At 40.3% G+C, this 23,689-nt stretch overlaps 1 protein-coding gene across 3 annotated transcripts in view; it reads left to right on the forward strand.

The window, feature by feature from the left end:
* The first annotated feature begins 142 nt into the window (after positions 1 to 142).
* Positions 143 to 23,689, forward strand: part of LOC127801046 (glutamate--tRNA ligase, chloroplastic/mitochondrial) — a 35,637-nt gene continuing 12,090 nt past the window's right edge. For all 3 annotated transcript variants that reach the window (XM_052335856.1, XM_052335858.1, XM_052335857.1), the window contains exons 1-2: positions 143 to 569; positions 1,460 to 1,581. In XM_052335856.1, coding sequence (XP_052191816.1) covers positions 143 to 569; positions 1,460 to 1,581 — 549 coding nt within the window. The remainder of the gene's footprint in view (positions 570 to 1,459; positions 1,582 to 23,689) is intronic.

Below are 23,689 nucleotides of genomic sequence, written 5' to 3' on the forward strand. Positions count from 1 at the left end.
TTTTAATCTGGGCCTGCCGGCCCAGGGCCCAAGGCCCAAGACCAGCACGTGCTGGAACTGGAAAGGGGTTATCCATTGGAAGCCGTCGGCATCGTCGTTTTCTTGTTCTTCTTCTTTCCTACGCTGCTAGCCCGGCACGGCAATGGCGACGGCGCTGGGGGCAATTGGATCGCCATGGTTGAGAATTAGGATTATTCCGGAAGTGGCCCCTCCAATCTTCCTCCCTCATTCTCCATCCTTACGCTCTAAATATTCCCTTGCTGATATTGCGTCGTCTCGTTTCCGGACAACGACAAGCAGAAGCTTTTCGATCTCAGCATCCGCGCCGGCCGATTCTCCAAACAAAGTCCACCACCGTGGACAAGTCCGAGTCCGCTTTGCTCCTTCACCCACTGGTAATCTCCACGTTGGAGGCGCCAGAACTGCTCTCTTCAATTACCTCTTCGCTAGGTCCCACGCTGGCAAGTTCGTTCTCCGAATTGAAGATACCGACTTGGAGAGGTCCACCGCTGAGTCTGAGCAAGCCATGTTACACGATCTTTCCTGGCTCGGTCTTCACTGGGATGAAGGTTTGCTTGCTACTACTACCACCACTACTACTACACCTTTCTTTCTGTTTCTCTGTTATTTTATTCTGGTTCTCCGCAATTTTCCATGTTTAGACATTTGTCCTTTCATTTCCCAAATAGGGACTTCTGCCCCTATGATTTGGGCGAAACAATTACATGCATTTCGTTCCATAAGAGCTCGGCTTAAATTTGGAATTGCTTCTCCACATCTTGAGATTTTCTTTTCTTACTTGGAGTTATACCGGTTGCATCTGGGGGTTCCATGGAGGGAAAACTTGGTCTATCTGTACAAATTCACGTGCTGGCTCTGTCGCTTGAAGTCTATCATCTTTTCATCTGTGGGTTTGGTTGATCTTGGTCTGAGTAATTTTTTTTTTTTAACAACTTAGTTTGTCTTGTTTAGGGTTTCTTTGTTGGTTTAACTTGGTGGAATTGACATGTATGTGGTAGTTATCAAGGGAATTTCATTCCAAACATGAGAAAGAAAGAAATAAATAAGCAGAAGCAAAGAATGCTCAATGCTTTTGAAATGTTGTACAATTCCTTCCCCCCCCCGCCCTCACATTTAGCCTCATTATTTGTATTAATTAAGTTAATCAAACTGGTTTCTTGGTTAGCAGACTTCCTTCGGGGCTACGTGATTTAGCCCCTGAGCAATAAAGGCAAACAGCTGCTAACGGTAGGTTTGGACAAAGTGGGAGTCTAGCAACAAGAAAATGAACCATTTTTCATGTCAGACTTTAGCTTGCCCCTCCTTGTCCCATGCAGACATCTGAATTTTCTTATGTTTTCTTCACTTTCAGTTATATTTTATGCTTCCCTTCTCTGATCCCAGTTGCATTAATACCTTGGAAATAATGCTGATTATGAAAGACTTTAAAATTGTGCAGGTCCTGGTGTTGGTGGAGACTACGGTCCCTATCGGCAATCTGAAAGAAATGTTTTGTATAAACAGCATGCCAAAAAGCTTTTGAAATCTGGTCATGTTTATCGTTGCTTTTGTACTAATGAGGTAATTGGTTAATATCTCTTCATTTTGCATGATCTTATGATAACTTCTTACAAGACCTAGGTTTTTGAATATCAGCTTGTAGCATGTAACCACTTCCTGGCACACATAAATTTGGCTCAGAATGCGAAAGTGAGAATTTTGGCACCCTTTAGGGTTATGTTTGTAGAAGGATATAATGTTTGAGTAGTTGTTGTGGACTTTCTTATGTTTTGATGTGGTTGCCTTATATTGTGTCACATTCCTAGGGTTATCTAGGGTTTTGATTGGAATTAGGGAGAGAAACTGGATGATAGAATTAAAGGAGGGAGAGAGAAATCAAAAGAGAGAGAGAGAGAGAGAGATTAGAGAGGAAACGAGAGGGAGAGAGAATTAGGGAAATAAAAATCTACTTCATTCATCAACATGCCTTTCTCTACATATTAGGGCCTATTTATAGGCTATTCAATAATAAATGAAATATGGAAAATAGCACCCATGTGCTCCTAACAACTCACAAAATACCTCCTACTAACTACTACAACCTTATTACAATAATACCCTTCTAACTACCTTTGAGTTGTGACATTCCCCTCCCCTTGAAAGGTTTCTTGTCCCCAAGAAACTTATTACAACCAAGCCATTGTTTCTTCATCCAATGCCTCTTCACCCATTGGTTTCTTCTTCGCTTTTCCTTATTCTTATCTTGTTTTTCCCTTTTCTTTTGCTTTCTCTTTTCTTTCTCCTTAGCAGCAACAACATTATGTCTTGCTGTCACACCCATGAAAACATGAATAAGCAAAACAACAAGGGTCTCGGTCCCTTCAACAAAGAATCCCTTCCCTTTCTTCCTTTCATCTTGTTTCGCTTTATCCTTTTGCATCCTCCATTGCTCCAGATCAGAAACATACTGTTGGAAGGTTTTAGTATAATCAATTTCATGCAAGCATCCTTTCTTAACCTCTAACCAATCTTAAACTGCCCTCCATTGTTATCCACTTCGATTAATGCACAGGTTTCCTCCCAATTGACTGATTTCTCAATTGGAGTTACCTGATCTATAGTAGATAGTTCAGCGACTCCTTCCATTCCTATTCTTTCAAGAGAAATAGATTTAAGATCTTTACAATCTAAGGCTGTTGTGGTCGTTTCCATTTCAAGATCTTTGGCTCTCGGATTGCTAGCGAATATCTCAGCTTCATCCTCAACAATTACCTCGTCCAACGGTGTCATATTGAGGGTTTTAGCATTTGGATTCTCAATACCAGTGGGGGTGCTTGAGATGCTGCCAACTGTTGGATTGCCATCCCCTAATTCTTCAATCCCTTCTTCCGCTTCTTATTCTTCCTCATCAGCTTCTTGCATCTCCAGATTAACAGCCTTAGAAGCTCCATTGATATTATAGGTTTTGGTCCTTTCTCCAAACCGGTTACACAAGTCAATTACAAACTGTGGCCAGCTCAATTCCACCCTTCCCCAGCTCCAATTCTGGAGCCAAATGTACGGAATTCCATTCAGATTAGTTGCAGCCATTTTTACCTTCTCATTTTCAGCTACTCGGTGTTGGTAGAACACCCATTCATATTGCCCGATCCACCATTTTAGCCTATCCCTGTCAAACACTGGAATAGCCAATGGAGCAAGAGTGGGCAAATCAGCACTTGGAATTGAGGTCGACAAAGTCCGATTAGCAATATGAAATTTATGTGAACGCAGGATCAAAAAATCGTCCAGCTGCCTATAGAGGTCCTTAATTTTATTTGTTGCAACAATTAGTCCTTCGGCCATCTCCTCAGTTCAATTCCTTAAAATTACATCCTGTAACAGCCTCTTGATCAGCCTCTAAGGATCCCTTCGGAAACTCCTCCTTGTATTAAAATTTAGCAATCCTTTATCCCCAAAATCTAATTCAACCCTGCAATGGTTGCTTTCAGTTCAGTAATCTCAATTCTTGCTACTGAACAGGCTCCAAATCAAATTCTCCAAAGTCCGATAGTGATTGCAATGGCTCTAATTGCTCCGTTTCACTTCTCACCACTTCCCAATCTGAGTTGAGAATCATAACTAAAATCAAGTCAATTGAGAATCGTTGCTTACGGAATTCTCATCTAAACCGTTTCCAATCGCACTTGCTGTCGCAACTCAGTCACATACAATGACAACACTTCTCGCTTCACTCAAGATCCACTTAAGCCTGTATCATCTAAACCACCATGCCTCCACTGCGTCTTCAATTCTGAGTCTATAACTGATCAAAGGAACTCGCCTCTTGGATTAGCTACTCTAGACGTGCTTCGATTCTGGATCTCAGCTACTGTGTTGCGATGAAGGTGAATCGCTTTCTTGAATTGCAACTGCAGTAGCTGAAATCCATTGTTCCTATCGCTGCTAGTAATGTGATCCAAAATTCCTTCAAACTCAGATCGAAAGCACTGCTAGTAATCTCCAATCGCAGACTTGGTCACATGCACACCTTCCTTGATTGATCAATGCCTCCTAGATTTTCAAGCCGAGGGGCAATTCTCCGTCGGAATCGCTGGAATTGAATTGGCTTGAGTTCAATTCGTTCCAAGTTCTACAGCAGTTGCCGATTGCTAGAGTTGCTTGCAACTGCCCGTGATTGCTACAGATGCACGATTGTCTCGACCTTGCTTGTTCACTTCTGTCTCCAATCAATAGCTCTGAATTCACCTTCCAAATTCAGGTTGATTGCTCCAATCTGTTTCTCAATTTGAATTATGCTTCACCTCTGAAACTTGATTGAATATGTTCAGCCTCCAGATTCACCTCACTAAATCCACTTAGATTTGGATCTGCTTCAATTCGCTCTTCTTGCCCAATCTTCACAATTCGCAAAGAATCGTCGGTGCCGTTCCTTCTTGCCTCAGTCACCTTTGCTTCAATTATCCACTGAATTTTACTCACTTGAAGCACCGACAATCATCGGGCCCATTGGAATTAGATGCGCTGAATTGCCTTGGCTTTAGCAGCTTTGATCGGAATTGCTTCTCATCATGGATTTCAAAAACTTGATGCACAACTTTGCTTTCGAGGTCGCCCTCTTGAATCGCACACTCACGCCTGGAATTGCCTGCTTCCAGAAAATCCCTTCTAATAATCATTGTCGGAATTATGACCAAGGTTAGCCTGACTCTGCTCGGTTCCAATTTGCCTTCAAGTCCTTTAAACTCTGATGGAACAAATGCTTGTAATCGCCAGTCAAAACCTAGAATCAACTAGCTCTGTTTCGCTTCTCAATTTCGAACCAAGTTGATACAAATTTACCAAAATCATAGCCTAGGAAGGACCAGCTCTGATACCATTTGTCACATTCCTAGGGTTACCTAGGGTTGTGATTGGAATTAGGGAGAGAAATTGGATGGTAGAATTAAAGGAGGGAGAGAGAAATCAAAAGAGAGAGAGAGAGAGAGAGATAAGAATCCACTTCATTCATCAACATGCCTTTCTCTACATATTAGAGCCTATTTATAGGCTATTCAACAGGAAATAAAATCTGAAAAATAACACTTATGTGCTCCTAACAACTCACAAAGTACCTCCTACTAACTACTACAACCTTATTACAATAATACCCTTCTAACTACCCTTGAGTTGTGACATATTGTTGTAACTGTAATGTTTATACTTCTGCTCTATTGTTATAAGTGATGGTTGTTTAGTTAGGCTGTTATTTAGGCGGTTAGCTGGTTGTTGCAGATTGCAACAACTATCTGTTATCAAGGATAACTGAGTATAAATACTTAGCTATACCTTCTATCTTGTATTGATTTTTATTTTTTATTCAGTAAGAATCAATAAGAATTTCAGCGAGGTTTCTTTCTTCTTCTCGCATTTTCTTTTTGTGCCCTAGAAGCTCTTGCTTCATGGTATTAGAGCCATCGACATACGTCAATGGTTTCTAATCCAGATCTCAGTTCCTCCTCTTCTCTACCTCGTTCCTCCTCTTCCTTATCATCAGCTTCACAATCTGATTTTGCGGCAATGGGGAAAGCCTTCAATTATATTGCTATCAAGCTGGACTCTGGCAATTATATCTTCTGGAAGGCTCAGATCTTGGCAATGATCAGAGCATTCGATCTTCTTCCATTCCTTAACAAATCTCCGTCTCCAGTGAAGTATGTATTAGATCTGGTAGTCGGTGAGTCTAGTTCTCCTGTTGTCAATCTAGAGTACATGAATTGGATTAGATCTTATCAGTTGTTACTCATATGACTCTTCTCTACAATCGATAAAGAGGTACTCGCACAGGTGATTCATTGTGAATTATCTGCGGAGGTATGGTCTTCCCTTGAAAGTCTGTACTCTCTGCAAACTATCGCTAAATCTTTTCAATTAAATCAGCAATTGAGGTCAATCAAGAAGGATTTTCTTTTTGTAAACGACTATATGCTGAAAGTCAAAACCATAGGGCATGCTCTTGCTACCATTGGTGAACCTCTGAACGATAAAGATTTACTGCTAGCTATCCTTAATGGTTTAGATCATGATTATGAAACTGTTGTTAGTCCTTACCTATCAAATGGATAATATAGATTTGGGGAAAGTCCAATATTTGTTGTTGATGCATGTGCAAAGACTAGCTGCTAAGAATATGCTACACTCTGCTGTCAATTTTGATTCTGCTGCATCTTCATCCATGCATGTTAATGTTGCTTCATACTGGCTGAGAAATGGTAATGGATCTATTGTCATGCCTTGGATTTGAGGTGTGGCTAATTCTGGAAATTAAGAACATAGAAGAAAGTGGAGGGAGAATTTGAAAGAGGAGGGAGAATTAGAGAGAGAAAAGAGAGGGAAAGAACCCATCTCTTCATTGATGATTCCTATCCTCCTCACATGGCCTTTTATAGGCTAGCACCCTTGGTTTGTTAGGCGCAACCGAATAGGTACAAGTAGTTAAAGCAGTAACTGCTTAATACAATCGCTTATGCATCTATAGGTTTTATTACAAAAATACCCTCAAGGTTGTGACATTTGTGAACCCTAGAGGAGGTGGTTATATGAATAGAGGAGGAAGAGGTCGTGGTAGATCTACTAGTAGGAGAGTCTATTGTCCATTGTGTGGCAAACCTAGTCACTTTGTTGATAAGTGCTACCACTAGTTCGATAGAAACTTTCAAAGGACTCCTAGCCAAAATTTTGGAAGGCCTAGAACTGTTACACAATCAGATCCAAAAGCATATATAGCTGCCCCAAGTGATTCTAATGAAGTCTTCTTGAGTGAAGTAGGTTCAGTCCACGGGGCTCACTATGGTAATTTCCCTCAGCCTTCAGAAAACCTATCCCTGTCTTCTTTGCCTCCTTATCATGGAGAACCTTCATGGTTTGTTGATTCGGGAGCAACAAACCATATCACTTCCAGCCTAAACAATCTATCTCTGCATGCTCCATACAACGGTGTTGACAAAGTTGCCGTTAAAAATGGTAAGAGACTTCCTATTTCTAATATTGGCCTTAGTCAATTATATACTTGGACAAATCCTACCTTTATCATTTCATTGTCTAATGTTCTTCATGTTCCTCATATGAAGAAAAATCTCATTAGTGTTTCTTAGCTTACAAGAGACAAAAATATTGTTGCTGAATTTCATTTTGATTCTTGTTTGATTAAGGAAAGGACAGGGGTTCAAGGTTAGTGCTACTTCGCGGACACCTTAAGGATGGACTTTATCAGCTGGCTCCAACATTTGGTCATGCTGCTAACAACAACTTAGTCCAATCCATCAAGCTTAATGAGTTTTCCAGTAGTGTTTCTTCTTTGAATAATTGTAAAAGACAGAATTCATTTTCTCATGAACTGTCTCCCAATGTAAATATAGCCCAAAATAACAATGTATGTCAACAATGGTATGCAAGATTGGGGCATCCCTCGTTTAATGTACTGCATTTGATTTTAGATAAGATTCATATTCCTTGTTCACGTTCAGTCCTTTCATTTTGTGACTCTTGCAAAATTGGAAAATTACATTAGCTTCCTTTTGCTGATTGTGAAATCACATCAAAGAAACCATTAGAATTGATCTATTATGATATGTGGGGTCCTTCTCCTGTTGTATCCACTGAAGGATATAGGTATTACATTATTTTTGTTGATGCCTATACTAGATATACATGGTTATATCCTTTGAAACTAAAATTTGATGCATTGGCCACCTTTATAACTTTTCATAAGTTTGCTGAACTACAGTACCAGACCAAACTTAAAGCTATTCAAACTGATAATGGGGGAGAATTTAAAGCCTTCTTACCCTACCTTCATAGCCATGGCATTCAACATCGGTTTACATGTCCCTATACACACCGACAGAATGGTGTAGTTGAAAGAAAACATAGACACATAGCTGAGATGGGTCTTACATTATTAACCCATGCTCACATTCCTTTAAAGTTTTGGGTAGAAGCGTTTCAAACTGCTGTCTACACCATCAATTTGTTACCAACCTCTCCTCTCAAGTTTTACACTCCTTTTGAATTGCTTTACCACAGACAACCTAATTACCTGTTGTTGCAACCTTTTGGTTGTGCTTGTTTTCTTTACGTTAGACCCTATAACAAGGCACAAATTCGATTTTCATTCTACCAAATGTGTGTTTCTTGGATATAGCCATGCTCAAGCCGGTTACAAGTGTTTGCATCCGTCAGGGAAAATTTATGTTTCTAGACATGTGCAGTTCAATCCTGATGAGTATCCATTTACTACTTTGTTTTCATCCTCTTCTTGCTCCTTTTTTAAACATCAGTAAGCTTTTGATGGTTTCTCTACTTTGTTCTTTCAATCTTTTCCTTCATTTTCTTCCAATTCTTCTTCTCCTCAAGTAGCACAACCCTCCATTCCTGCCTTATCTACTCCTCTTTTTGCTAGTTCTTCTTCTTCTTCTTCTCCTTCTCACTTGACTCCTAATCATGATCAACATTCAGTTTAATCCCATTTACCTAAACCTAAAGCTACTGTAGCCCCTTCTATTCATCCTATGCTTACTAGGTCTACATCTAAGCAGCTTGTTGTCACTTCTCCTCATGCCTTAGTGAGTACCCTAGAACCTAATTCCGTTCATGAGGCTCTCTTAGATTATCACTGGGTTAAGGCTATGGAGGAGGAGTTTTCTGCTTTGTAGCATAATCATACATGAGAACTTGTACCATTTTCTCATGATATGAATCTTATTGGCTGCAAATGGGTGTTTAGAGTCAAGTATAATTTTGATGGATCAGTTCTCATAAGGCTTGATTAGTGGTTAAGGGGTTTCTTCAAACTCCCGGGATTGACTATGCTAGAACTTTTAGTCTTCTCATTAAGGCCCCTACTATTCAGGTGTTGTTCTCCTTGGCTGTTACCTTTGGATGGGCTATTCAGTAAGTAGATGTTAATAATGTTTTCCTCAATAGTGATCTAACTAAAGAGGTTTTTATGTCGCAACCTAGAGGATTTGTTAATTCTCAGTTTCCCTCTCATGTTTGTAGACTGAAGAAGTCTCTTTATGGTCTCAAACAAGCTTCTTGAGCTTGGTACACAAAACTGAGGGCTGCCTTGGTGGCTTGGGGTTTTATAAGGGTTGTTTCTGATGCTTCTTTATTTATTAAAAGGACCTCTAAGTATGTGTTATTCATCTTGGTGTATGTTGATGATATTCTTGTTACAGGCTCTAATTCTACAACCTTTCAGACTTGCATTCAGGATTTGGATACTCATTTTGCCCTTAAAACTCTAGGTTCAGTGAATTACTTTCTAGGGTTTGAAGTGCATAGAGATGACAGTGGCATTTATCTCACTCAATCCAAGTATACTTTAGATTCGTTGAAAAAGGCAGCCATGCAGGATTGCAAACCCTGTGCCACACCTGTGAATTTGGGAGTTTCTTTGACTAATGAGGGTGGTTCATTTTTTGATCCATCACTCTATAAGACTATCATTGGTTCTCTACAATACTTGACATACACTAGACCGGACATTGCCTTTGTGGTTAATAAGTTGAGTCAATTTTTGTCTTTTTCAAAGATACAACACTGGTTACTTGTCACACACGAAGATTTTGGCGCAACATTAGCAACCTATTTACAATTTTTGTCGTCTTCTTATTCATTTCCTTTATGTTATGTTGTTATGTCTTTATTTATTTTATGTATTTGTGTTGGTTTGGATATTACAACTATTGGGGGGGGGGGGGGTGTTAGAGATATTCTATAAGGGAGGCCACGTGTAAAGAGGCCTTGGAAAAAGACAAAATAGTTTGTTATTATGGTGGGGATTTGCTACGGCAGCACCCAGGCTAGAGGTATAAATATCCTCTAGAATCGACTTATAGAGGCATGTGTGAAATCTAGAAGAAATTCTATCATTTCTCTTTATTTTCATCTCTCTTTCTCTATTTTCTCTTCTCTCCCTCTAATTCCAATCTCTCTTTACCTTCTTCTTCTCCATAATCCCTATTACACTCTAATTCACATCGAATTAGAAGGTTGTTTTCATTGTCACATTGGAGTTGTGACAAACTAATATCAGAGCACTGATCCTAGGCATAGTAATGGAAGTGAAGGATGGCGGATAGAACTCGTATGAAAAATTTTGAGGTGCAATTGTAGCAAGTTAACTCAACGATGGCCAAGCTTCAGAATAGAATGGGTCTGATGGAGGCAAGAGAAGCCCAGAACACTGAGAGGCTATCAAGGCTATGGATAGTAGGATGGAAGGTGCCCTGGAAGGAATGGGGCAGAGGCTAGAAGGGATGGAGCAAAGGCTAGATGGGTCAATGGCAAGGCTGCGAGATGACGTGCAATAATTTATGGTTATGTTCACACGCCAAAACCAGGTAAGGGTGGCTGAAAACTTTCCCCCTAGAGATAGAAATGAACCTCTGTTGCATATAAATGAGGGAGACAGGGGTCGTGCCAATGCAGAAATGGAGGCCAATTCAGAGGAAACGTTGGAAGGAGTGGTGGGAAACAATAGGAATGGTGCGCCTAATGGGCAGCACCCGAGGTTCACCATGCCCCGGATGGAAATTCCTATATTCGAGGGGGTTAACCCCCGATGGTGGATAAAGAAATGTGAGAGGGTTTTTGTGTGGAACAACATACCAATGAGGTAGCGAGTCACAATCGCCATAGCCTACTTTAATGAGGTTGTTGACGCTTGGTTTCAAGGATGTTTAAGTTTGCAAAATGAGTTTACTTGGGAGGAGATCGTAGCCAAACTATGTTAATGATTTGGAGAAAGAAATAGGGTAGACACCATTGAGGAGTTTAACAAGCTAAGACAAATTGGAAGTGTGGACATGTACCTAAAAAGATTTGAGGATTTAAGGTCTTATATGACCCAACAAAACCCACACCTTACTAAAGCTTATTTCGTATCAAGCTTCTTGAGTTGTCTTGGTGAGGATATAAGATCAATGGGGAAGATGATTAGGCCCCAAATAGTAGAACAAGCATTTGAAAGTGCAAGGTTACAAGAAATGATTGTAGAAGCACTTATGAAGAAGCAAAGACAACAACATAATGGGCTAATGGTGGGATCAACCAGTGGGGGAGTCAAGCATGTTAACAGGGAGGTAGGCAAGAGTGGAGGAGGAATGAAACAGGGGGCAGGGTCCAACACCGTGCCTTATGGGGAGCAATTGAGAGAGCAAAGAAGGTTGGTTGGCCTTTGTTTTAGGTGTGGGGATAAGTATAATGTAAGAGGCAAATTTTATTGTTGGAAGGAGACTAGGAGGATGATACTGAGGGGCCCAAAGAAGAAGTAGAAGATGGAGGTGAATTAGAGGAAGAAAACAATGGAGAAATATCACTACATGCACTCAAATGAGTGACTAACAACGAGATAATTAAAGTAGAGGGGAGTTTGAAGAATCATAACTTGTTGATCCTAATTGATAGCGAAAGCACACATAGTTTCCTTGACGAAGGAATAGCTAAGAGGCTAAAATGCCCTCTCCAAAGAACTCAGCCCCTAAGTGTGACAATGGCAAATGGCAACAGAGTGCTTAGCAAATCGGCATGCCATGGGTTTACTTGGAAGATGTAAGGAGAGGAATTTGAGGTAGACTTGAGACTGCTACAATTAGGAGGATGTGATGTGGTGTTGGGTGTTGACTGGATGAAGGGGGTCAGCCCCATAAGTTTCGATTTCAATAGAATGGAGGTTTCCTTTGACAAGGGGGGAAAAAAATGACACTGACCCGGGGGGAGGGAGACCGAATCTTGCAAAATGATCTCGGGCAAGAAACTGCACAAAATGTTCAAGAACAAATGGTGTCAACTGTCCCAATTGTTCTCACTAGTGGTTGTGGGGGAAGGCTCACTTATAACAGTGGAGGAAGGGTCCGAGAAGGTGCTGCAAAGGGAAGTACACTTGATTGTCACGTCTCAACCCCAGGAACTTGATCAAGTACATTCTCAACACCTAATTGATGAACTGTTGGAATACTTTAAGGACCTATTTGTTGAACCCACAGCCTTACCCCCTACCCGAGCCTTGGACCACTCCATAAACCTTAAGCTTGGTGCTGAACCCATCAACATTAGGTCCTATAGGTACTCTCTAATCCAGAAAACCGAAATTGAAAAGATGGTGAAGGATATGTTGAACCGATCCTTCATAAGGCATATCCAAAGCCCTTTTGCATCGCCAGTCCTCCTAGTTAAAAAGGATGGATCTTGGTGTTTTTGTGTTGATTATCGTAAATTGAATGCCTTAACTATTAAAGACAAATTCCCTATACCCTTAGTAGAGGACTTGATGCATGAATTACATGATCCCCATTTCTTTTCAAAACTTGACCTTAGATCCAACTACCACCGAAGATGTCCATAAAACTGCTTTTAGGACTCATCACGACCATTTTGAATTTTTGGTGATGCCATTCGGGCTCACCAACACCTCGACCACATTTCAATCACTAATGAACCAAATCTTTGAGCCATACCTAAGAAGATTTATCCTAGTATTCTTTGATGACATCCTTGTATATAGCCCCACCTTGGACCAACATATATGTCACCTAAAAACCACCTTTGAGGTCCTTAGAGCTAACCAACTTTTCATCAAAAGGCCAAAATGTGCATTTGGATAGAATCAAGTGGAGTATTTGGGGCATTTAATTTCAGGGGCAGGGGTTAGTACTGATCCTAAGAAGGTAGAAGCTATGTTGGCTTGGCCCAAACCCACCACAGTGAGAGCCTTGAGGGGATTTCTTGGGCTGACGGGTTATTATCGTCAATTTGTCAAAAGGTATGGGGCCATAAGTAAACCTCTAACAGACCTCTTAAAGAAGGGAAGCTTTAGTTGAGGGCAGGAGACCGAGGCAGCATTTGAGAGGTTGAAGAGGGTAGTGAGTAAGGTTCTTGTTTTGGGGCTACCCGACTTTAGCCAATCGTTTGTGGTAGAAACAAATGCTTGTGGGAGTGGCATTGGGGTAGTATTAACCCAAAAGGTAAGACCTTTAGCCTTCTTAAGCCAAGTTCTAAGTGGGAGACAACTTGGCCTAAGTATATATGAGAGAATTTTTGGCGGTTTTGATGGCGGTTGATAAGTGGCATCATTATCTGGAGGGGGGGAAATTTATAATTAAAACGGACCAAGAGAATTTGAAATTTTTGTTGCAAACTCAACTACAAAAGAAGGGGATGGCCAAATTAATGGGATTGGATTATTCAATACAATATAGGAAGGGCAAAGAGAATGTGGCAGTAGATGCCCTCTCAAGATGCCATGAGGATGGGAATTTGACAACCATTACCATGGTGGTACCGGAGTGGTGTAAAGAAGTGGTGGATAGTTACGAAGGGGATGAGGAAGTGTAAGAATTCATACAAAGATGGTTGTGGGATCACAAGGAACTGATGATTATACCCTAAGAGAGGGGATGCTGCTGGTTCATGGCAGGGTGGTCATTGGCAGCAAAGGGAACCTTTGGAAAAAAAAATATTACAATCACTGCATGAGTCTCCTTTGGGGGGACATTCAGGGGTCCAAAATACCTATTTAAGGGTGAAGCAGCTGTTCTATTGGCCAAAATTGAAGAGCTAAAATTGAAGATTGATGTGAGGGAATTTGTGTTATCTTGCGACACTTGCAAGAGGTGCAAGTATGAGAATGTTGCATGCCTCGGATTGCTTCTGCCCCTACCAATACCTGACCAAGCTTAGACAAGTGTGTCCATGGATTTCATCGAGGGTTTACCTAAGAGGGGAAAGATAGTTTCCTGGTTGTGGTGGATAGGTTTACTAAATTTGCACATTTCATAGGTTTGGCTCACCCTTATACGGCCCAAGAGGTGGCCAGGGCGTTCATGGACCGGATGGTGGCTCTATATGGGGTTCCAAGATTTATCATATCGAACAGAGACAAAATATTCACCAGCACCTTTTGGTTGATGAGGTCAATGGGGATAAAACTTAACATGTCAACTAATTACCACCCCCAAACAGATGAGCAAACGGAAAGAGTGAATCAGAGCTTGGAAACTTATCTTAGGTGCATTTGTATCCTACATCCTAACCAATGGCATAGATGGCTTGCATTGGCCCAGTGGTGGTATAATTCTACCCACCACACCACTCTAAAAATGTCCCCATTTGAAGCTAATTACGGTTATAAGCCCCCTGTATTACCAGCCATAAGAGGACAGGCTACAATTGCTTCAGTAGAAGAGTATTTACAGCAAAGGAGGGTGGTACTTAGACAGCTGGAACAAGAACTGACCTTAGCCCAAAAAAGAATGAAGCAGTATGAAAACCAAAGGACAAGTGACAAAGAGTTGGAGGTTGGGGAGGAGGTTTATCTACGGCTGAGGCACCCCCATTTAAGGTCCATTACTCAAGGATTGGTTATGAAACTAACTCCTCGGTATTTTGGTTCATTCCCTATCATAGCTAAGGTTGGAAAGGTAGCCTACCAATTGCATCTTCTAGAGGGATTGTGAATTCAACCCATCTTCCATGTGTCTCTCTTAAAAAGGTCATCAGGCAAAGAGTAAGTCAATCCCGAACTACCATCATTGCCTAAGGAAAAGGAAAGGGCGGAAGAACCAAGAGCAATATTGGATGGAGGGTGATCTATAACCATGGGGTTCCTCTCATTTAGGTGCTGGTTAAGTGGGAGCATGGGGACAAAGGAAACAACACTTGCGAGTATTTACCAAGCCTCCTTTAGCGATTCCCAAGGACTGCTAGCCTCCTCAGCATTTCTTGGGAAGGGCAATTGTCACACACAGAGATTTTGGTGCGACATTGGCAGCCCATTTACAATTTTTGTTGTCTTCTGTTAACCTTAGGACTCTTAGGTTACAACCTTAGGCGAGAAAACCCTCACATAAACCCTCTCAAACACTCTCGGATGCAATGAAAGAATAGAAACAGAATATATGGACAACAGAAAAGGAAATAACAGAATAAAAAGATCAAACCAAACAGCATTAGGCGCAGATTTTATCCTGGTTCGGAATGCCTTTGGCAATCCTACATCCAGCCTTCAAACACCCACCAAGAGCAGCCTTTTATTAGGATGAAACTGATCAGTACAAAACCCAACCTCTCTCTCAATCCTATCGCTCAAGTACAGCCCTTGTTCACTCCAAGAAAACTCAAGAACACAATACATATGCCTCACTTTCTCTAGAACAAAGAATACTCACAATAGAAGAAGAGAACTTGGCAAGAGAGAGGAAGGTGTTAGACTGCCGCCTTGCCCTCTTATTTATAGAGGAGGCAGAACCCCCATATAACTAATGACTATAGGGAAATTACAGTTAGACCCCCAAAGTTTACATTAATTACACTTTGGCTTAAAAAACCCTAACTGTTTAATAACTTCCAGCCAATAATCTTCCATACTTTACTGATCTTCTACCGCACAAACTCTAGGCAAACTTCAATAAATCTCCACCATTTGCCTTGAGTTCTTCATCCGATAGCCAAAAAAAAACTTGCTCTCCACATGAGTGATGGACACAAACCTGATCAAATCAAACACAAACACATCAAAGAAAAACATATCAATGCTGTAAAACATAATAATGGACCACTCTTTGGATAAATTCTAGCTGCAATAACTAAACCTGCAACTCTTATTAAAAATTATCCTCCTCAAGGGTTTAAAATTTTACACAGCATTACAAACACAGTGCACCTCACCCGGATTGACCTTTCACAGCTAGACTCCATTCCTAGCTCCCAAAAATCCGGCCTTTAGGCTTTACCACTGCCTTTCTTCTCATGTTTGTTTCAGAACAAGACTGCTAGACTTCTTTTCTTAACTCTCCTCTAACTATCTACCAGGGAATCAAGATATGCTTAAGATTGGGTAACCTAGGCTGCTTTAAGCTATCCAAATCCTATTTCAACCTCTATGCCTTAGAAATTCCAGCTTCTCCCTTTATTCTTCACTCTCAAAACTGATCTTGACACTCAGCTATACCTTGAGAATCCTTCATGAACAAATACCGATGAAGCTGCCTTACATTTCCCTAGGCATACCATTGAAATACACATAGCTTTCCATGCACTCAACAATTCAACCCTTGGACTTATCCTAAAGGGATCAGATTCCTTATACCTTCACCCGGAATTACCATCATCCCTAGAGAGACCTTCTAAGCAATCAACCTTGCTTACCATTCCCTCTAACCTCTATTCCTTTGGGCTACTCTATAGGATCACTTTTCCCCTTAGATTCCACATGGATAATGGCTGTTAGTGATACCTATTTGATCCAAAATTAAGCCTTCATGTGCTGCTTTAATCAATGGCCATTTGTCTAGCATTTTTCCTAGACTTTTCCCCGTTTCCAGCACCTTCCTTAATTCTCAAATAGACACTTCTCAGCACTCCACCCCTATAACCTAAGAGATCTTCCATTTAAGTCCAAGATTCTCCCCAAATTTACATGGCTGCATGCCATTCATTTGGACAAGAGTGCATCCCTCTTCTGCACAAGAGATTCTATTTGACAGCCCATTCTTTAGCACTCAAAATAGTGCATAAGACTCCTTAGACCCGACAATTCCATATCTCACTTGTAACTTAACCTTTGGCTTCTAACTTATCCCATCCTAGGCAACACTACATATGGAGACCTAGTCAAAAAACTACATGGATTCTATTCCTATATACCTGCAAATTTTCCCCTCCCCTAATATCCCTAGCCTTAGATACCTTTCCCAGTCCTTGCTCACCATTGTGAGCCATCCTCAAGAAATGAGCTAACCTAACTTATCATAGGCTATCCTTAGTGGCTGCAGCTTATCCACAAGACCTGCAAACATGCACCACATATCCTCTATTCTTGAGGGTTGCTACGATCTCTCTAAGAGATCCTTGCAACTTCTTAGGACTCCAATTCTCATTATCTAATTATTCCTAAGGACATTAGACTTTCTTATTTAAAAACAGGGACATTTTTACAGCTTCTAATATTCTGGAACAGCTCCACCATGCTTCCTATTCTCACATCTCCAATTATCTTGGCCTTAGATTGATGTCTAGACAAACCATTTCCCCCTCCACCATGTCTCTATGGGTAAATACCCATTTCCTATGAGAAGAACACCCTAAACCTAGGACCTATGCTACTCTACCAGCATACCTAGAAAAACTATAGGACATCCGCATTCTCATAGCCAAAACCACACATGGTGTTAGAGCATTCGGGGCTGGTTTTCTCCTGGTTTTCTTTCTTCTTGTTTGGGCAGTTTCTCTTGATGTGGCCCTCCTCATGACATAAGAAACACCTAACAGATCTCCTACTATTTTTAGACTTAGATCTTCCCCTATCCTTATTTCTTTGATCCCCCTTTTTCGGCCTAGACAAAGCTGCTAGGGCATCTCCTGGAGAACTATTTACCTCTACCTTTTGTTGCAGTTCCTTGGAGTTTAAAGCTCCAATTACATCATCAAGTGACAGTTTTTCCCTGCCATGCTTTAGTATGTCAACAAAGGTCTCATAGGTCTTAGGCAAAGAATGCAAGAGAATGAGGGCCTTGTCCTCATCATCATACTTGATATCTATGTTCTCTAGGTCCAAACACAGCTTTGTAAAATCATCAATATGATCATGCAATTTCTGACCTTCTCCCATTCTAAATGAGAAGAAGCGGGTTTTCAAGAACAACCGAGTAGAAAGGGTCTTGGTTAGATATAGGGTCTCTAACCTATTCCATAGGGATAGGGCGGTGGTCATCTTGGATACTTCTCTTAAAACCTTATCACCAAGGCTAAGAATCAGCGTATTAAAGGCCTTCTCATCAATTTCCTCTTTCTGTTTTAGCTTTTCTTGTTTCTGTTCTGCCGAGAGAGTTTCAGGCAATTTTCTTTCCTCTTCTAAGGCTGATTTCAGTCCTAAGTTCCCTAGTAAAGCTTTCATTTTAATCCTCCAAAGGCCAAAATCATTATGGCCAGTGAATTTCTCTACATCATATCTTGTTGCAGCCATGGCCGAAGACAGTAGGTAGATTAAATCAACAAGAAATATAAAGAAACCTTGCAAGAAAGCAGTTCTTGATCCTAGGGGAGGCTCTGATACCAAATTGTTAACCTTAGGACTCTTAGGTTACAACCTTAGGCGAGAAAACCCTCACATAAACTCTCTCAAACACTCTCGGATGCAATGAAAGAATAGAAACAGAATATATGGACAACAGAAAAGGAAATAACAGAATAAAAAGATCAAACCAAACAGCATTAGGCGCAGATTTTATCCTGGTTCGGAATGCCTTTGGCAATCCTACATCCAGCCTTCAAACACCCACCAAGAGCAGCCTTTTATTAGGATGAAACTGATCAGTACAAAGCCCAACCTCTCTCTCAATCCTATCGCTCAAGTACAGCCCTTGTTCACTCCAAGAAAACTCAAGAACACAATACATATGACTCACTTTCTCTAGAACAAAGAATACTCACAATAGAAGAAGAGAACTTGGCAAGAGAGAGGAAGGTGTTAGACTGCCGCCTTGCCCTCTTATTTATAGAGGAGGCAGAACCCCCATATAACTAATGACTATAGGGAAATTACAGTTAGACCCCCAAAGTTTACATTAATTACACTTTGGCTTAAAAAACCCTAAATGTTTAATAACTTCCAGCCAATAATCTTCCATACTTTACTGATCTTCTACCGCACAAACTCTAGGCAAACTTCAACATCTTCTTATTCATTTCCTTTATGTTATGTTGTTATGTCTTTATTTACTTTATGTATTTGTGTTAGTTTGGATATTACAACTGTGGGGGGTGGGGGTGGGGGTGTGGGGGGGGGTTGTTAGAGATATTCTATAGGGGAGGTCACGTGTAAAGAGACCTGGGAAAAAGACAAAATAGTTTGTTATTAGGGTGGGGATCTGCTGTGGCAGCACCTAGGCTAGACGTATAAATATCCTCTAGAATTGGCTTGTAGAGCCATGTGTGAAATCCAATAGAAATTATATCTTCTCTCTATTCTCATCTCTCTCTCTCTCTCTGTGTGTTTTCTCTTCTCTCCCTCTAATTCCAATCTCTCTTTACCTTCTTCTTCTTCTCCATAATCCCTATTACACTATCTAATTTACATTGAATTAGAAGGTTGTTCTCATTATCACATTAGAGTTGTGACATTAGTTTGTAAAAGACTGCTTCGATATCTTAAGGGGACAATCGGTTCAGGCCTACTGTTTTCTCCTTCTCCTAGTGATTTATCCTTAACTGTGTACACAAATGCGGATCATGCAGGATGTAAAGCCACTAGGAGATTCACCAGTGGGTTATGTGTGTTTCTTGGCAAGAATTTGGTAGTTTGGGGCTTAAGGAAACAGTCTGTGGTAGCTAGATCGATTGGAGAAGCTGAATATAGAGTTGTTGCACAGGGTGTTACAGAGGTTTTGTGGCTGAAGACATTGTTTTTTGAGTTGGGAGATCCATGTGTTAATACTCCAATTATATGGAGTGATAATCTAGTTGCTAAGAGCATAGTTGAAAATCTTGTATTTCACTCTCGTACTAAGCACATTGAGATTGATGTGCATTCTGTCTGAGAGAAGATGGAGAATGGTGAAGTTGAAATCAGATATGTTCCTACTTTTGATTAGTTGGCTGACATTTTTACTAAGGGATTTCCAAGGAATAGGTTTTTGTTCTTATGTGACAAGCTTGGTCTTAAGTTGTCACCAGTGCATCACAATCCTATTATCACTTCAGATAGCCTAAAGATCAAAGTAGCTTCTTCTACCATGGAGTTTGATTTGAGGGAGAATGTAGAAGGATATAATGTTTGAGTAGCTGTCGTGGACTTTTTTATGTTATGATGTGGTTGCCTTATATTGTTGTAACTGTAATGTTTATACTTTTGTTGTATTGTTATAAGTGATGATTGTTTAGTTAGGCTATTGTTCAAGTGGTTAGTTGTTAGCTGGTTGTTGCAGATTGCAACAACTATCTGTTATCAAGGATAGTTGAGTATTTACCTTCTATCTTGTATTGATTTTCATTTTTCATTTAGTAAGAATTAGTAAGAATTTCAGTGAGGTTTCTTTCTTCTTCTCACGTTTTCTTTTCATGCCCTAGAAGCTCTTGCTTCAATGTTCAGAACTAGGATTTTTTTTACAGAAAGGAAAACAAAAATAAAAATTGTAGAAAATACTTATTTTCTTAATTCTCAAAGAATGTATACGACTCTCTTTTATGGAGGGAGAATGAATACAAGAAAGGAAACAAAGAAGATGCAAAGAAAGGAAAACCACATATTTAGAAAGGAAAACAATATACGCGAACATTAGGAAACTTTCCTAAGACCAGATTAGGAAGTATCCTAATTTGGTTATAGAAACTTCTAAAGAGGCACGATCACTTCTTCAAGACTTCCCATAACTAGGCTGTAGTATCCTTACCATAACTAGAACTGCCATATTCGCTAACACTTCCCCTCAAGCTGGAGAATGGATATTTGTCATTCTCAGCTTGTATACTAGATCTTCAAACCTTTTGGCCATTAGACCCTTTGTGAAAATATTAGCCACCTGTTCCTTAGATGAAACATGAGGGATTTGAATGAGGCCTGCATCTATCTTTTCTTTTATGAAGTGATGATCAATTTCATGTGCTTTGTTCTATCGTGCTGGACAAGATTGTGTGCAATACTGATTGTGTGCAATACTTATGGCTGACTTGTTGTCACAAAACAACCTAAGTGCACCTTGAGTCTCGATCTTCAAGTCCTCTAAAATGATCCTTAGCTAAAGCAACTCACATATACCAAGAGCCATTGCCTTGATTCTAATTCTGCACTTGATTTAGTCACAACACTCTGTTTCTTGCTCCTCCAAGACACTAGGTTTCCACCTAGGAAAACACAATACCTTGTAGTTGATCTTCTATTAGTAAGGGATCCAACATAATCAACATCAGTAAAGCCTCTAACATCCATCTCATTTTCTTTTTTGAACAGTATTCCTTTACCTGGGGTAGCTTTTAGGTAGCCAAGGATTTTCCTTACGGCCTACATATGTTCTTCAGTTGGGTTGTGTATAAATTGACTTACGAGACTAACAACAAATGTGATATCTGGCCTAATATGGGAGAGATATATCAAAGGACCAACCAACCGTTGGTATCTACCCTTATCAATTGGTTAACTGCTAGAATTTTGCCACAATTTGCAATTAGGTTCTATTGGAATACTAGACGTTTTTCCCCTTATCAGCCCTATTTCGGCCAACAAATCCAAGATATATTTTCTCTGAGATAGAAAAATACTATCCCTAGAGTAGGCCACCTCAATTCCTAAGAAGTACTTGGGGACACCAAGATCTTTAATTTCAAATTCTTGGGCTAAATTCCCTTTCAGCGCTTTGTGTTCTTCCTCATCATCACCTATGACAATTATGTCATCCACATAGACTAGCAAAGCAATAAATTTATGAAGAGAGTGTGATCACCCCTGCTTTGATTGTATCCCATAGTCTTCATGGCCTTAGAAAATCAGCCAAACCAGGCCCTTGGGGACTGTTTGAGCCCATAAAGAGCTTTCTTGAGTCTGCATACTTTCTCGGCATCTCCTTCTTGAAATCCTGGAGGCAAATCCATAAAAACTTCTTCTTCTAGGTCTCCATGTAAGAATGGATTTTTTTTTACATCAAATTGCTATAATTTCCATCCAAAATAAGTAGGAAATGAAATAAGAATTCTCATCGTTGTCATCTTTGCCACAAGGACAAATGTCTCAAAATAATCTATGTCATAGGATTGAGTATATCCTTTGGCCACCAACCTGGCTTTATATCTTTCCAATGTCCCATCTGCCTTATATTTCACATTGAAAACCCACTTGCAACCTACCGACATGACCCCCTTTGGTCGAGAAACAATCTCCCATGTCTGATTTTTCTTCAGTGCTCTCATCTCCTCCAACATGGCTTGCTTCCAGTTCTAATCTTTTAAAGTCTCATCTACTGATTTAGGAATGATAATTGAATCCAATGATGCTAGGAAACCTTTGTAACTTGGTGACAATTGATGATAGGACAAAAAAATTAGCAAAGGAATGCTGGGTATAGCTTTTGACCCTTTTTCTAACAGCAATAGGAAGGTCTAGATCATCACAGATTAAGTTAGAAGGCTCTAGAACAAAAGACTATATAAATTCATTACCTTGATTAGGATCGAATGGTGATGCTTGCTGAGAGTTTAGAGCGGGTTGTCTCCTTTTTAATACATAGGGAGATCCTTTAAGCCTTACTAATAGCTGTTCTTGATGAGGAACGGCTGGTGCACTAATGTTAGACTAAGTTTGGGCAGCAAGAGGAGACTGAGGGAACTTAGAGGCCACGGGAGATTGAGAACGAGATTCGGGTAAGGCTGGAGCTGAGTATTATTGCTGTGGGATAGAGATTGGGGATGCTTCTAAGGGAGGAAGTACATTCCCATAGTAAGAAGAGTGGTCACCCTCAACTAAATTCTCCCTCTGGTGACCAGCCTTGGGTGAAGAAAAGAATGGTGTGGTCTCAACAAAGGTCACATCTTTAGAAGTGTAAAACTTCTTGGTAGGGGGATGATAGCATTTGTATCTCTTTTGAGTAGGGAAATAACCCAGGAAAATACACTTTAGAGCCCTAGGATCAAGCTTGTCTCTATGTTGCTTGGGAACATGAATGAAAGAGACACAGCCAAAGACTTTAAGGGAAGAGGGGAATGCAAAGTTAGGTCCGGATAATGAGTAGACATAGACTGAAATGGGGACTGGTGATTGAGGATTTTGGTGGGTACCTGGTTTATCAAGTATGTTGCGATAAGAATGGCTTCATCCCAAAAATGCTTAGGCACATGATGATGATGGAGAAGAGTCCTAGCAACATTAAGAAGATGTCTCATCTTCCGTTCAGCCATTCCATTTTGTTGTGGAGTGTTGACACAGGAAGACTCATGGACAATCCCTTCTTGTTGGAAAAATTGATTCAAGTGATTATTAAAGTAATCCTTTGCATTATCAGTTCGAAATTTTTGAATAGAACAGTGAAATTAAGTGGAAATTAGCTTACAAAATTAGGGCACAATGGTTCCAGCAGCCGCTTTGTCTTTTAATAAGAAAATCCATGTCATAGGAGTATAATTATCAATAAAAGAAATGAACCAGCAAGCCCCAGAACAATTTGGTATTTTAGAAGGTCCCCAAATGTCCGAATGAACCAAAGAAAAAGGCTTGGGAGACCTTTTATTATTAGCAGGATAAGACACACAATGTTGTCTAGAAATTACACATACATCACACTGAAAAGCACTAGGATCTAGAGACTTAAACATGGAAGGAAACATTGATTTTAAAAGAAGAAAAGGAGGGGGACCAAGCCTATAGTGCTGTAGCCAAATCTGAGTAGTAGGATTAGAGGTGAATTAAGAAGAACTAGTAACCTTGGACAACTGATTTCCAGTAGAGCAGCCTCCCTTGTGCACCAAAAAGTACAACCTGTGTTGTTCCCTAGCAAGCACCAATCATCTTGCCCATCTTGAAGGCCTGAAATTCACACAGATTAGGGGAAAAAATGGCAAGGCAATTCAAGTCATAAGTAAGCCGATGAATAGACACAAGGTTGGTGGATGGGTTTGGAACATGCAACACTTTTTTGAGAGTAATATTGGGACTAAGGATGACTGT

The sequence above is a fragment of the Diospyros lotus genome, chromosome 5, assembly GCF_014633365.1.
Source record: "Diospyros lotus cultivar Yz01 chromosome 5, ASM1463336v1, whole genome shotgun sequence".
Classification (NCBI taxonomy): Eukaryota; Viridiplantae; Streptophyta; class Magnoliopsida; order Ericales; family Ebenaceae; genus Diospyros; species Diospyros lotus.